The sequence below is a fragment of the Pipistrellus hanaki genome, assembly GCF_964339955.1.
Source record: "Pipistrellus hanaki genome assembly, chromosome: X".
NCBI lineage: Eukaryota > Metazoa > Chordata > Mammalia > Chiroptera > Vespertilionidae > Pipistrellus > Pipistrellus hanaki.
Window position 1 is genome coordinate 75,386,302 of NC_140524.1, and position 15,838 is coordinate 75,402,139.

General features: G+C 35.8%; 1 protein-coding gene across 13 annotated transcripts in view; it reads right to left on the minus strand.

The window, feature by feature from the left end:
• The window catches only part of ATRX (ATRX chromatin remodeler), a 227,719-nt gene that overhangs the window by 22,855 nt on the left and 189,026 nt on the right, over positions 1–15,838 (minus strand). For all 13 annotated transcript variants that reach the window (XM_084869377.1, XM_084869373.1, XM_084869365.1 and 10 more), the window contains one exon: positions 14,946–15,140. In XM_084869377.1, the coding sequence (XP_084725503.1) occupies positions 14,946–15,140 (195 nt within the window). The remainder of the gene's footprint in view (positions 1–14,945; positions 15,141–15,838) is intronic.

A 15,838-nucleotide genomic window follows, 5' to 3' on the forward strand; every position in this document is an offset into this window, starting at 1 on the left:
ACCATAGACCAAAATTTACGGGACAAAGCAAAAGCACTCCTGAGAGGGAAGTTAATAGCCCTACAGGCCTATTTCAAGGAAATATATATATATTTCTAATAACCTAATTAACCCTATAACTTAAAGAACTAGAACAAGAACAACAAGAAAAGTCCAAAGTAAGCAAAAACAAGGAAAAATAAACATCAGTGCAAAAATAAATGACATAGAGATCAATAAAACAATACAAAAGATCAATGAAACAAAGAGCTGGTTCTTTGAAAAATAAACAAGACTGAAAAACCTTTAGCAAGACTCACCAACAAACAGAGAGGGCTCAAATAAATAAAATCAGAAATGAAAGAGGAGAAATAACAACTAACACCACAAAAACAAAGAGGATTGTAAAAAAAAAAAAATACTATGAACAACTAGACACCAACAAGCTAGACAATTTGGACGAAGTGGACAAATTCTTAAAACAATACTACCATTCAATACTGAATCAGGAACAATCAGAAAACCTGAATAGGCCAATAATAACTGATGAAAATGAAGCAGTGCTCAAGAAACTCTCAGCAAATAAAAGCCCTGCTCCAGATGGTCTCACAGGGGAATTTTAACAAATATTCAAAGAAGAAATAATACTTATCCTTTTCGAATTTTTCCAAAAAATCCAAGAGGAAGAAACATTTCCAATCTCTTTCCACAAGGCCAACATTATCCTTATTTGTAAATCAGATAAAGATACTACAAATTAAGAGAATTACAGGCCAATATCCTTGGTGAACATAGATGTCAAAATACTCAATAAAATATTAGCAAATTGGATCCAGCAATATATTAAAAAGATACTATGCCCTGGCTGGTGTGGCTCAGTTGGTTGGGCATCATCCTGGGCAATGAAAGGTTGCCAGTTCAATTCCTGGTCAGGGAACATGCCTGGGTTTCAAACTCCATCCCTTGTATGGGGCATGGAGGAGGCAGCCAATCTATGCTTATTTATAAATATTCCTCTTCCTTCTACTCTATCTAAAAATAAATAAAAATTTTTAAAAGATCATACACCATGACCAAGGGAAATTTATTCCAGGGATGCAAAGCTGGTACAATACAGGCAAGTCAATAAATGTGAAACATCAAATAAAAAAACTGAAAGAAAAAAAGCACATGAACTTATCAATAGACGCAGAAAAGCATTTGACAAAGTGAAACACCCACTTCTGATAAAAACTCCCAGCTAAGTGTGAAGAGAAGGATCATACCTCAACATAACAGGCATAAATAAAAAACCTACAGCCAAAATCATACTTAATGGGCAAAAATTAAAACCATTTCGCCTAAGAACAAGAACAAGACAGGGTTGTACTCCTTCACCACTTTTATTCAACAGTGGTGCCTCACACAACGAACTTAATTCGTTCCAGGAGCAAGCTTGTTATGCAAAAAGTTCGTTATGTGAAACGCGTTTTCCCATAACAATACATGTTAAAAAAAATAATTCGTTCTGTAGCATAAAATATGCTAAGATGACATAAAAAAAAGTATGCTAAGATGACATATTTTTATTTAGATACATCTAAAAACATAATTTTTAAAAAAAAAAACACACATTTTTTTAATTTTAAGACAGACTAAGTAGAGTCTACCGAATCTTGCACATCTTCATCCATTTTCTGCTTTTTGGCCGATGGTTTCATGAAAAACCTGTCCAAAGTTCGCTGTGCGAGGCGTTCGTTATGCGAGGCACCACTGAACTTAGTACTAGAAGACCTAGCCACAGCAATCAGAAAAGAAGAAATAAAAGGCATCCAAATTGGAAAGGAGGAGGAAGTAAAACTGTCACTATTCGCAGATAACTTGATATTGTACATAGAATACCCTAAAAACTCCACCAGAAATAGATGCAAAAGATGGCTGCCAATAGGAAGGCAGACTGAAAGATAGTGTGTGTGAGAAAAGAAAGGGATAGTGTGTGGTCACAGAGGGAACGTTTGTTGGTGAGTTCAGGGATGGCTATACACCAGGAGACTGTGGGAGATTGCTGGATGGGGATCCCCTAACCGGGCATCCCTCACTGCTTCTTGGGTTCCCTCCCAGAGTGACCGGCTCGGACACGGAGACCACACCATCTTGAAAGGGAAAGTGGATGTTATCGGAAGCCTGAAAAGTCTGAGGAATCTACAAGTACAGCACCCAAATGAACAGCTACAAAGCCAAGAACGCCACACTGGTCCCCAAGTGGTGCAAGCACTTGGATTCAGAGGAGCTCTACATACCACCATGGAAAGGAGAGAGAGAACTACATAACCAGACAACCAGAGAAGAGAGCTCATGGGGTGAAACAGCCCGCATATGAAAGAAAAGCAGACATCACCAGAAAAGGAAGTAAACGAAATGGAGGCAAGCAACCTGTCAGAGAAAGAATTCAGAGAAATGGTTATAAGGTAGATGAAAAGAATGGAAGAAAAATTTGACAAGTGTAAGAACCAAGAGGAAATGAAGAACTAAGAAGAAATGAAAAATGACATCACCGCTGTAAATAACTAAATAGAAAGCATCAAGTGAAGACCAGAAGAAGCAGAGGACCGCATTAGTGAGCAAGAAGACAAGGTAGGAAAAATAGTACCCAAGTGGAGCAGCTTCTAGAAAAAAGAAAATGAAAAAGCAGGAGGAGAGCCTAAGGGAATTTTGGGACAACACAAAAACAACATCCGCATAATACGGGTTCCAGAAGGAGAGGAAACTGAGTAATGAATAGAAAACCTGTTTAAAGAAATAATGACAGAAATCTTCCCTGATATAGGGAAGAAAAAGCCTCTATCAGGGAAGATGCTTGATATGATTTCGATCCTCTTGAATTTGGAGAGACTTTGCCTGTGTCCCAATATGGGGTCTATCTTTGAAAATGCCCCATGTGCACTTGAGAAGAATGTATATTCTGTAGTTTTGGAGTATAATGTTCTGAAGGTATCGATTAAGTCCATCTGATCTAGTGAGTCATTTAGGATTAAAGTTTCTTTGCTAATTTTTTGTCTAGAGGATTTATCCAGTGATGTTAATGGGGTATTAAAGTTTCCTACTATGATTGTGTTGCCGTTAATCTCTTCCCTGATATCTTCCAGAATTTGTTTTGTATTTGTGTGCTCTTACATTGGGCACATAAATATTTACTAGAGTTATATCCTCTTGTTTAATTGATCCCTTTAGAATTATGAAGTGGCCTTCCTTGTCTCTTGTTATGGTCTTCACTTTGAGGTCTATTTTGTCAGATATAAGTAAGTATTGCTACACCCTCTTTTTTTTTTCTTCTTCATTTCCATTTGCCTGATAGATATTTTTCAATCCCTTCACTGCCAGTCTGCGTGAGTCCCTTGTTCTGAGGTAAGTCTCCTGTAGACAGCATATGTATGGGGCATGTTTCCTTATCCATTCACTCACCCAAAGTTTTTTGATTGGAGCATTTAATCCATTTACGTTATTATTGATGGGTACTTGTTTGTAGCCATTTCTGTACTTGATACCTGTTTTCCTTCCTCCCTTTCTATTTCTTCTTTTTACAGCATTCCCTTTAGCATTTCTGGCATCACTGGCTTGGTAGTGATAAACTCCCTTAGACTTTTTTGTCTGCGAAGCTCCTGATTTCCCCTTCAATTCTAATTGATAGTTTTGCTAGATAGAGTATTTTTAGCTTCAGACCTTTGCTTTACGTCACTTTGTATACTTCATTCCATTCCCTTCTAGCTTGATGTGTTTCTGTTGAGAAATCATTTGATAATCTGATGGGGGATCCTTTGTAAGTAACACACACTCTCTCTCTTGCAGCCTTTAAGATTCTCTTTGTCGTTAACATTTGCCATTGTAATTATGACGTGTCTTGGTGTGGGTCTTTTGGGATTCATTTTGCTTGGGACTCTCTATACTTGTGCAACTTTTTTCTTCCCCACATCAGGGAAGTTTCCTGTCATTATTTCTTCAAATAGATTATCTAAACCTTGCTGCTCTTCTTGTCCTTCTGGCACACCTTTTGTACATATGTTACTTCGTTTTGTGTTGTCCCAAAGCTCCCTTAGGCTCTCCTCTTGCTTTTTAATTTTTTTCTCCAGTTGCTGTTCAGATTGGACTTGTTTCTCTACCTTATCTTCTAACTCACTAATTTGGTTCTGTGCTTCTTCTAGTCTACTATTGAAACCTTCCATGACATTTTTTATTGTAGCCATATCACTTTTGATTTCTTCCTGATTTTTGCATAATTTGTTGCTTTTCTCATCCATCTGGTTTATGAACTGTATGACCATTACTCCGAATTCTTTCCCTGTCATGTTGCATGCCTCAGTTTTTTCTGGCTAAGGAAAAGAAAATTGGATTCCACCACGTCTCCTATCTACCTACTCCAGGATTTCTGTGATGATCAAATGAGATGAGGCATCAGAAAATGCTTTACAAACATCTGATTACAGTGTATAGTGTTTCCATCTGCTATAAAGCAAGTCATGCTCCTGGGCTGAAGAAACTTCAAGGAGGGTAGTCGCTAGTCACTAGGGAGAGGAAGCTGGGCATTGCTGCATGATGTCATTACCTGGATGTAGGGAAGGACACTCAGTATATTAGTCTTTTATATATGTAGATAATACTATAAGTCCTAGGCACAGCAATGAAAGAAGAAGAAAAAATAAAAGGCATCCAAATTGGTACAGAAAAAATAAAACTGTGATTATTTGCAGTTGAGATGATACTGTATACAGAGAATACTAAAGATTCCACCAAAAAAATAATAAAACCAATTAATGAATTCAGTAAAGTATTAGGATACAAAAGTAAATATCCAGAAACCAGTTGCATTTTTATAGACAATTAACAAACTATCAGAAAGGGAAAACTAAGAAAACAATCTCATTTATAATTACATCAAAATATAAAATACCTAGAAATATATTTAACCAAGGATGTTAAAAGACCTGTACTTGGAAAATTATAAGGCAATGACAAAAAAAAATGAAGAAGAAACAAATAAGTGGAAGCATACACTATGCTAATGGATTGATAGAATTAACATCATTAAAATATCCATACTACCCAAAGCAATCTATAGGTTCAATGCCACTACTATCAAGACATCAATGGCATATATCACAGAATAAGAATATTCTCAAATTTATATGGAACCACAAAAGACCCCAAATAGCCATAACAGTCTTGAGAAAAAAGAATAAAGTTGGAGGAATCATGCTACCTGATATCAAACTATACTATAAGGCCATAGTAATCAAAACAGCATGGTAGTGTCATAGAAACAGACATATAGATCAATGGAACAGAACAGAGAGCCCCAAAGATAAATCCTCATCTTTTTAGTAAATTAATATTTGACAAAGGAGGCAAAAATATTCAATGGGATATAGTCTATTCAATAAATGGCGTTGCAAAAATTAGATGTGTTCAAATATGAATCTAGACCACCTTCTTAAACCATACACAAGAATGAACTCAAAATGGATTGCAGATTCTAATGTTTAATCCATTGAAAACATACACAGTAAAACCTTGGACAGTTCTCATAGCAATACTTTTTCTGACATAATGCCTCAGGCAAGGGAAACAAATGAAAAAAATAAACTAATGGGACTATATCCAAGTAAAAAGGTTTTATACAGCAAAAGAAATCATCAATAAAATGAAAATAAAATTCACTGAACAGGAGAACATATTTTCCAATGATACATCAAATATGGGATTAATATGCAAAAATTAATAAAACTCAACACCAAAAAAACAACAATCCAATTTAAAAATTACCAATAGACAGTTCTCCAATCCTATCTAATAGAGAAAATATGTTAATTGAACCTCACACCATTGCAAAGATGGCAGAGCCCACAGCCAATAAGGAGGGAATATGCTAATTGACTGCCATGCCTTCAGAGATGATGGTGCCCATAACCAATAAGGAGGGAATATGCTAATTTATTGCCATAACCTCAAAGATGGCAGCCCACATAGCCATAAGATGGTAGTGCCCAGACCCCTCAGCCCCACTGAGGCAGCAGGCACTGCAAGGCCCGGCCGCTCCACGTGCTTTCCTCTGGAGTCCCCAAGTCCCCTCAGTCCCCCAGCTGCCCAGGGTTGGCCCCAGGCTCAGGCAAGCCTTGGATAGCGGCTGCCCAGCCTCCCAGGGCCTCCTGAGGCTCAGGTAACCAGGGCCAGCTTAGGCTTGCGCTGCCGGAGTGGCAGCAGCAGAGGTGTGATGGGGCATCATTTTCCCTTGATTGTCGGGTTGCCTCCCACCCCTGAGGGCTCCAGTAGATATATGAAATGATAGTCAATATTACTGATCGTCAGAGAAAATCAAATTAAAGCCATGAGATATTACTTTCAACCTGTCAGAATTACTATTCTCAATAAATCAACAAAAAACCAGCACTGGTGAGGGTGTGGAAAAAAGGGAACCCTCATGCACTGTCGGTGGAAATGAAGATTGGTGTATCCACTATGGAAAACAGTACACAGTTTCCTCCAAAAATTAAAAATGAAATTCCCTTTTGACCCAGTATTACCAATTTGGGGAATATATGGTAAAATTCCTGAAACAGCAATCAAAAAGAATATATACACCCCTGCGTTCATTGCAGCATTGCTTACAAAAGCCAAGATCTAGAAACAGCCCAAGTTCCCATCAGTAGATGAGTGGATAAAAAAGGTGTGGTACACTTACACAATGAAATATTACTCAGCTGTAAAAAGGGAATCTTTTTACAATAGCATGGGTGAACCTGGAGAGCTTTATGCTATGTGAAAATAGCCAGTCAGACAAAAGACAAGTACCATAATATTTCACACATAGGTGGACTCTAATGAACAAAATAAACTAACAAACAAAACTGAAAGAGACTCATAGATGAGAACAGACTGACAGCTCTCAGAGGGGATGGAGGTTGCAGAGCTGGGTGAAAAAGTTAAAGGGATTAAGAAGAAGAAGAAGAAAAAAAATAACTCATAGACACAGATAACACTATGGTGATTACCAGAGGGAAAGGGGGTGGTGAGAGATATAAAAGGGTATAGGAGGATATATAATGGAAGAACATTTGACGTGATGTGGTGAACACACAATATACAGATGATATATTATAGAATTGTATATCTGAAACCTATATAATTTATTAACCAACACATTCATTAAAAAAGTTAAAAAAAAAAAAAAAGAGATTTCCTGAAGTCTACCCCAAATCCTCCCTAATGAAAATTTGCATTCTATCCCCAACTCTCCCAACTCTGCCAAGTAGGAAGTCTCTTATATGTTGGATGTTTCCATTTACAGTGATCTGTAGAAGTTTGCCAGGGTTAGGGAGTCTGATATTTTGGGGTATCACTGACACCATGGTCTAGTCATATATTGTCAACAACTATTTCCCTAAAATATTTGTTGACTTTGGCTCAAGTTTTTCTTTGTATAAGGTGATATAATCAAATAAGATATTTTCATTTTATTTTTTAGAGAAAGGGAGGGAAACATTGATTTGATGTTCCTTTTACTTTTGCATTCATTGGTTGATTCTTGTATGTGCACTGACCCAGAAGCATACCTGTAAATCTTTGAGTAAGGACCACACTCTAATCAACTGAGTTATGTGGCCAGGGCTAGAGCAGCACTTTAAATAAAATTATGGTAAGTCCATTAACAAGTCTTTATTTTGCAGTTTGTGGAGGGACATTAGAAGCACCCCTTCATTTTTTTAAAAATTACTACAGAGGTATCAACTGGCTATAAGGTAGACAATTCTTCTAAAATCATATTATTATTTAAGGGAAAAATCCTTGAATATTAGAAAGGGCAAAGTTTCACAAACAAATGCATAGTAACATCATTTGAAGTGATTATCAGTATGTGTTATTTGAACATTATATTCCTTCTTGATTATAATTTATTTCTAGGGGATTTCAAGCTTCAAACACCTGTCTCTTATGCAACCTAGCTGAAATTACTGCCTCTGGTCAGCCCCTAAATGACTTTTAATCTTCTACTAATCTGTGATGCTAAGCTTAATCTTCTCCTAAGGATCAGGACCTCATATGACTCCTGTGACATTTAAGTCTGAACTGAGTAGAATAGCAATCTATAATAGAAGCATAATATGCAAATCGCCCAGTCAAACAGTGGAACAACTGTACAAACGACCTTCTGGATGACCTGCCAGATGAAGCCGGGACTATAAGGCTGTAAAGACCTACTCTTGCACAAATTTCATGCATTGGGCCCCTAGTATGAATAATAATTATGGAAACAAAATAGCATGTGCTAGGCAGTGTACTTTACATGGATTATTGCCTTTCTGAGGTAGGTCCTACTATCTTCTTATCTTATTGAGGGAAATGAAGCTTGGAAAGCTTATGTGTCTTGCTAAAATTACACCCTAAAGATGGTGGTTGGTAGGTTACTTGGGAAAGAGACAGGACTTAAACCATTTGCTCTTTTTACTTGGCATCAACCGTCCCAGCAAACACTGAATAGGAAATATTTTATAACTTATAAATAAATGGTAGAATTAAAACAATTTCTCTAGAGTTTATTATGATTTCTGTGATCTGTTCTTATTCAGATGATTATTTTTATGTCAGGGAATACAAATATATAAACTTGTTTTAAGATGCAGAGAAGTAGGAGGCAATGACATTGCATGGCTCCTTAGAGGTACATTTCAACAAAAATTGGGGTCATATGCCACCGTGTGGTTAATATGCTATCGGTCACTTGTCCTACAATTAAATGAGTCCTTTTGAACCTTTATTGTCAAAAGTAAATGTATGCAAATTCCTGAAATAGGTTGATTAGCTATTTTACATTTCACATCAAATTATTTTAATGAAGTAAATTTCTCTCTAATGTTAAGTGTGAATAAGGTAAAGCCTTATATTACCATCTGCTGGCTTATAAAACTGTACAATAATATCTCTGTTCACTAAACTATGCTTTGAGGTTTTAAAATTGAATAAAGGACTAAAGACAAAGAGAAAGAATTGTACACAACATCAGGGTGGAGGAAGAAACACCTGAAACCTCACTTTGGGTACTTTAAATCTTCATTTGTTCTCCCTGTAATTACCAATACACAGCCCACATTTAAAAAGACACATGTAGTGTAGTGCTAGAAAAAGGAAGAGTAAAAAAATTTTTATGCCAATTTTACTGACTTTCATTTTCTTAATAAAGGGTACAGAGCTTAGGCTATATTCCCACTTAAGCATATTATGAAATATGACCTTGACCAAAATGTTCTTCTCTGATATCTGTGTAATTCCTAAGTTTATTAACAGAAAAGATACCTGCCCTAACATAATTTATGTAAACATTACCAGATGCTAGATATTATCTTGATATCTTAATAACAGTTAAGAATTACTCAACAAATCTGTATCACTAGAAATTTGTGTTAAAACTATTCATAAGTTTACTAGTAAATCATGGTGTAGCTTCAAAACAGCAGAGGAATATTATTACCCTGAACAATTAAAGATGTGCACAGACTACTGATAGACATGATTTGGTAGATCCTAACATCAGTATATTAAAAAAAAAAATAGGGTCACAAAAGCAGCAATACCAACAATAGCAAAAACAAAATGATAGGATTTAACAAAATATAATTCATGGGATGGGATGGTGAAAAGAGCTAACATAGCTGATTCGGTATATACAACTGAGGACCCAAATTAAAGCTCCAGTTCCCTACCTTTCACACACCTGTGACAGATAAATCACTTCATTTCAATTTTATTGCTTGCAAAAGTAAGTCTAATTCTAACACCACTTTCAATGATCATTAAGAAACAATAAAAAGTCATTAAATATCACTGTAAAGGTGACTAGAATTTTGAAACAGGCTATATAAAAGTGCTAACATTGTATAATTCACTATGAATGAAAGAAAAGGAGCAAAGAATAGCATTCTTGCCTTTAAATAGCTGCAAAAGTAAAAAGACAAGTTAACAAAGTGAGCCTGAGATATCAAATATAACTGAAAAGTGGAGAAGTAGAAGAAAGTAAACAAGAACAGAAATACAGGAAGAGGAGTTACATAATAATGACTTAAAGAGGAAGTGATAAGGCAGAAAGATATAACTGCATATGAAGTAAGTTTAAAATAAACACCTTTAGAACTATCATAGGAAAACAGGGGGAAAAAACAAAAAGGCATGCAATTTAATCATTTTTTAAAATACTAATTTGAGGGAGAAATGAAAATGTATCATTTTTAGCAGTCTTTCATCTTAAAAATTATATATAAAAAGGTGTTTGCAATTGTACCATAATAATAGGAGCCAACTTTGAAATGCCTTTAAGAGCAGGCTGAAATACCAAGAAATTCCTCACTAAGAACATCAAAGACACCTATTTGTACCCATTTTCAGAGAGGACCAATTTTCAAATTCTTCTTAAAGGAAATACAAGTCAAATAGTGGTGGACAGAGTTATATAATATTCTAAATATAAACGTAGGAAACAAAGTCAATAATTTTTATTTAAAATAATTTTAGTGTTGACATTATTGCAGGAGTCTCCCCTACTTCCCCTTTTAGAGTACCTACATTGGGCCTGGTATTTCTCTTATCCCACTACTACCATCTTACTTTAAGACTGCATTACCCCTTTCCTCTGGATAATTTTAATAGCATACAAACAAGTATCTTAACATCCATTTTATTTAATCCAATCTATTCTGCACACTAACACGGAAAGTGACTTTTCTAAAATGAAAATTTGATGTTTGTCATGTGCTTAAAAATCATTAAATAGATCCCAAACATATAACACAATGTATAATCTCTTTAACTTCTATGGTCAGTCTTTGTTCTCCTCTCTTCTCACACCCACCATTACTCTACCACTACTTCTTTACACTCCATTATTTATGTTTAACTACTTGAGACTCCTAAAATTCACCATGCTATTTTATGCATTTTTTTCCTTTGCTTCTGTTCTTGAAGGGCCTCACCTTGTACCCTCATAGCATTGCAAACAGCCACCCACTTCTATTTTCAACATCAGTCAATTCCCTATCCCAAACTTTTCCAAGAAAGAACCAAATATTCCGTCCTTGGTGCCTGTACTGATATCAATTATAGACTCCATAATTTTTATTTTTATATTTATTTGCTTAGGGTACACTCATTAGACTATAGGCTCCTTAGGACCAGGAACCTAGTCCTAATTATCAATTTATACTTAAAATATTGGCACATCACAGATACCTGAAAAGTTTTAAATCAATGAATGAAAAACTAAGCTTCATTATTTAAATTATTTATTGCTTACAGATTAAAAGCTAAAACCTATTATCAGTTATTAAGTTATATCAATTATTTTCTTGAAATTTCTGATTTACTCCATAATCATTACCCTATTGTATGTCCTCATCTTGCATTTTACTGCCCGGCTAATTTTTCAAAAGCCTATATTCACATACAACAGCACCATTCATAAACTTATAATGAATACTATTTTAAATTCAAATACCTTCATTTACTTTCCATGGCTCTCATAAGCTGGCCCCACCTTACCCATTCAATTTCAACTCTTCATCTGGCCAATTTATTCATCATACCTATTTTATTATTCATTATCATTGTTACTCTCTTACTATGCTTAGGTTAATAAATTAAACTTTATCAAAGGCATGGGTGTATAGGAAAAACATAGTATATATTGGATTCAGTACTATCTACTGGGGGGGAGAAAAGGGGGGAAGGGAGATGGAGAGGGAGAGGGAGAGGGAGAGGGAGAGGGAGAGGGAGAGGGAGAGGGAGAGGGAGAGGGAGAGGGAGAGGGAGAGGGAGAGGGAGAGGGAGAGGGAGAGGGAGAGGGAGAGGGAGAGGGAGAGGGAGAGGGAGAGGGAGAGAATATGAATGAGAATGGAACTGATGTGAAAGAGACACACTGGTTGCCTCCTACACAGGCCCTAACCAGGCCAGGGATCAAACTCCCAACCAATCAATGATTCTCTCTCATCATTGATGTTTCTATCTCCCTCTCCCTTCCTTTCTAAAAACAATAAAAATATTTTTTTAAAAGCAGTAACAGCCTCTCTTTAAATTAAATCTTATGTTGGAACCCAATATATAAAAGAGATAAAAATGAGCGAATAAAACTGATTGAAAGAGCTAGCTATCTGGCCTTTCTGTACTCACTGAGCCACATGGTAGCTCCGGACCACCTCTGCAGATCTCCTGGGGGCACCGTGGAATATAATTTGAAAACTACTGGGTTAAATTCTAGCTCTAACATGTATTGGCCATATGCCCTTGGGTAATCACAAACTTATCTAACTTTTAGTTTCTTCAGATACTAAATATGTATAAGAAAGACCTTTGTAGACTTTATAGCTTCCTATAAGTTGGAGGAATTTACAAGCCATGAGCGAAACTGGCTATATTATACAATCTTAACAGTTATATTACACAATGATATTTTCTGTGAAATTATTCTATATTTTAAAATCCAGCTTTATTTAAAACAAAATGCATTCTACATGCCACTTAATTCCAGGAATCCCAGGTCCTCTGCCTTATTTCTTGCATTTGGAATTAACTTTCTAATCTCCATTTAGGGGTAATAAAATATGATAAAGAGTGCATGCTTTCAAGTTAGGCAGATTTGGTTTGAAGGCCAGCTTCCCCACTAATTAAGTTTATAAACTTAGTTAAGTTACATAACCTCTCCAAGCCTTAATTTCCTCACCTCAAAAATGAAAATAACTCTATCAGTTTTGTAGTTCCTATTGGATTAAGGAAGGAAATTTGAACAAAAGAATAAGAAACCCAGTAAGAAATCCATAAGTTAACTATTATTTTCCTTTTGGAAAAACTTTTGGGAGAGTTGAAACACTTTGTGCTAAATGTAGCATGTAATAATCCTTTTCCTTTTTATTCTTGAGCGAAGGTAACAGCACCAAAATCAAAATACAGTAAAGTCTATAAATGAAAAAGCATGACATATTTTATGACTCAGAATGCCAAGTTATAACACTGACGGTTTATTTCCAGACATCCTATAATAATTAAATAGCCGAAACCGGTTTGGCTCAGTGGTAGAGCGTCGGTCTGCGGACTGAAAGGTCCCAGGTTTGATTCTGGTGAAGGGCATGTACATTGATTGTGGGCACATCCCCAGTAGGGGGCATGCAAGAGGCAGCTGGTCGATGTTTCTCTCTCATCGACGTTTCTAGCTCTCTATCTCTCTCCCTTCCTCCTCTCTGTAAAAATATCAATAAAATATATTTAAAATAATAATAATAATTAAATAGCATTTCTTTCCCTGCAGATTTTTTAAATCTTCTTTAAAGCATAGACAACATATCACTTCTCAACCTTTTAGCTAAACTCAAGTGTAAAGCATACACAATGTCTTGTTCTTATTAGTGTACCCTCACAGTACACCTCCAAAGTCAGCAAATAATCAACAAATATTTATCGAATTAAACAGATTTCATATAATCAGAAATTTACCATTTAGCAAATAAGTTCAAGTCAATCACCTCTTTTCAAATTGGAATGTTTGCTTCCTATCAGAAGTATTACTAACTACAGGCTATTTTTCATAAAAGTTGAAGTTTAAAGTAAAGTAAAATTTTAGGAGATATGCTAGTTCAGTGATCAGCAAACTCATTAGCCAACAGAGCCAAATATCAACAGTACAACAATTGAAATTTCTTTTGAGAGCCAAATTTTTTAAACTTAAACTTCTTCTGACGCCACTTCTTCAAAATAGACTCGCCCAGGCTGTGGTATTTTGTGGAGGAGCCACATTCAAGGGGCCAAAGAGCCACATGTGGCTCGTGAGCCACAGTTTGCCAACCACGGTGCTAGTTGAATATATGATCTTTCTCAAATTGAAAACAGATTTCACTATCCTTAAAATTATAAACATAAACATATGTGCAATTAAGTAACTGATAGGAAAGGTGTTGGAGATACAAGAGTTAAACAAAACAAGGCAAATAAACACTATGCAGTTGTTTTTAAAAGGTAGAGGTAGCCCTAACCAGTTTGGCTCAGTGGATAGAGCATCAGTCTGCAGACTAAAGGGCCCCAGGTTTGATTTCAATCAAGGGCATGTATCTTTGTTGCAGGCTCGGTCCCCAGCCCTGGTTGAGTCATGTGCAGGAGGCTTTTAAACCAAAGTGCTTTTAAACCAATCGATGTGTCTCTCAGACTGAAGTTTCTCTCTCTCTTTCATTCCCCGTCCCTTCCAATATCCCTAAAAATCAATGGAAAAATATCCTCAGGTGAGGATTAACAACAACAACAACAAAAGGTATAGGTATTCTGTATTAACTAGAGGCCCAGTGCACAAAATTTGTACACTGGTAGCATCCCTAGTGGCTGCCAGCTGGTTAAATCTCCAGCCCCAGTTGGGGTTCATGCAGGAGGCAACCAATGGCTGTGTCTCTCCCACATCGATGTGTTGTTGTTTTTTTTCTCTCTTCCCTTCTCCCCTCCCTTCCACTCTGAAAACCAATGGAAAAAATATCCTTCGGTGAGGATTTTAAAAAAATAATTGGAGAAAATACAATATACAGATGAAGAATTGAATACATGGAACCTGTATAATTTTATTAACCTATAAATTCAATTAAAATATATATTTTTTAATTGCCCAGCTGGTGTGGTTCTTTGTTCGAGCATCAACCTATGAACCAGGAAGTTGTGGTTACATTCCCAGTTGCCAGCTCAATCTCCAGTGGGGGGCGAGCAGAAGGCAGCTGATCAATGATTCTGTCTCATCGTTGATGTTTCTATCTCTCTTTCCTTCTTCCTCCTCTCTAAAGTCAATAAAAAATATATTTGAAAAATAAACACAATTTTACGCTGTTTGAAAAATTCTGATATATAGCCGTAGTCAGATTTATAGTAGTAAAATTTCCTTAGTCCATGATGGAATTTTATTGAGCTACTAATTTAAAGATGCTTACCTTTGGCAGCATAGGAGTATCCCTTTTCTTCTTTTTTTCTGAATTAGGGTCATCTAATAAGTCTGGCTCAAAAGTATAAAGTTCAGTAAGCTCATTCATGGTAAAATGACGTTCGACCTGCTGCTGATCAACAACTCTAAAGGACAATGACTGCTTAGTTACTTGCCGATCATAAATCTTATCTTCCATGGTTCCCTTTGTAAAAAGAAGGAACATTACATAAATAAGTAAATTATGTAAACACAAAACTTAATCAAGTGGAAATATAGTTATTGGTTAATATGAAATGGCAAAACATCATAGCAATATCTGCCATAAAGCAAATTTTATTAGCAGTGCTACTTAATTCATGAGAGATTTCATTTGCTGAATATAGTTTATCTTGACAAAAATCATTCTCTATTATCTTATTAATATGATTCATATGTTGCTTTATATATTTCTGAAGTTGGCAGAAGTAGGAGAGCAGCTAGGTACCAAGGTAAACAAAAATAAATGAGTACATAAAATAAGAATTTAGGGGGTATTGAAGTAAGATTGCAAGAGGGCAGCTTAATAACTTTTCAATGGATTATATTAAGCTCTCAGTAATCACTATAAAATTACTTTATATCAAGTCTTACTTTCTATAATTTCAGGACAGAAAATTAATGTAGCTAAAATGTCGTATCTATTACATATTTAGCATTCTAAACTAGAACAAAAAGGAGTTCTTAATTTAAATAATAGGAAGGAGTTTATAATGTAATTTACCAGTTATACCGTGTACTAAAGAAGATCATCAAATGAGCAAGGACTTACCAATAAAAACCAGTCTCAGGTTGAGAAACCCAGAGTTTTAGGCATGTAGAAAGGGTAGCATATGCTCCAAAAGCTATTATCATAAGTTACCT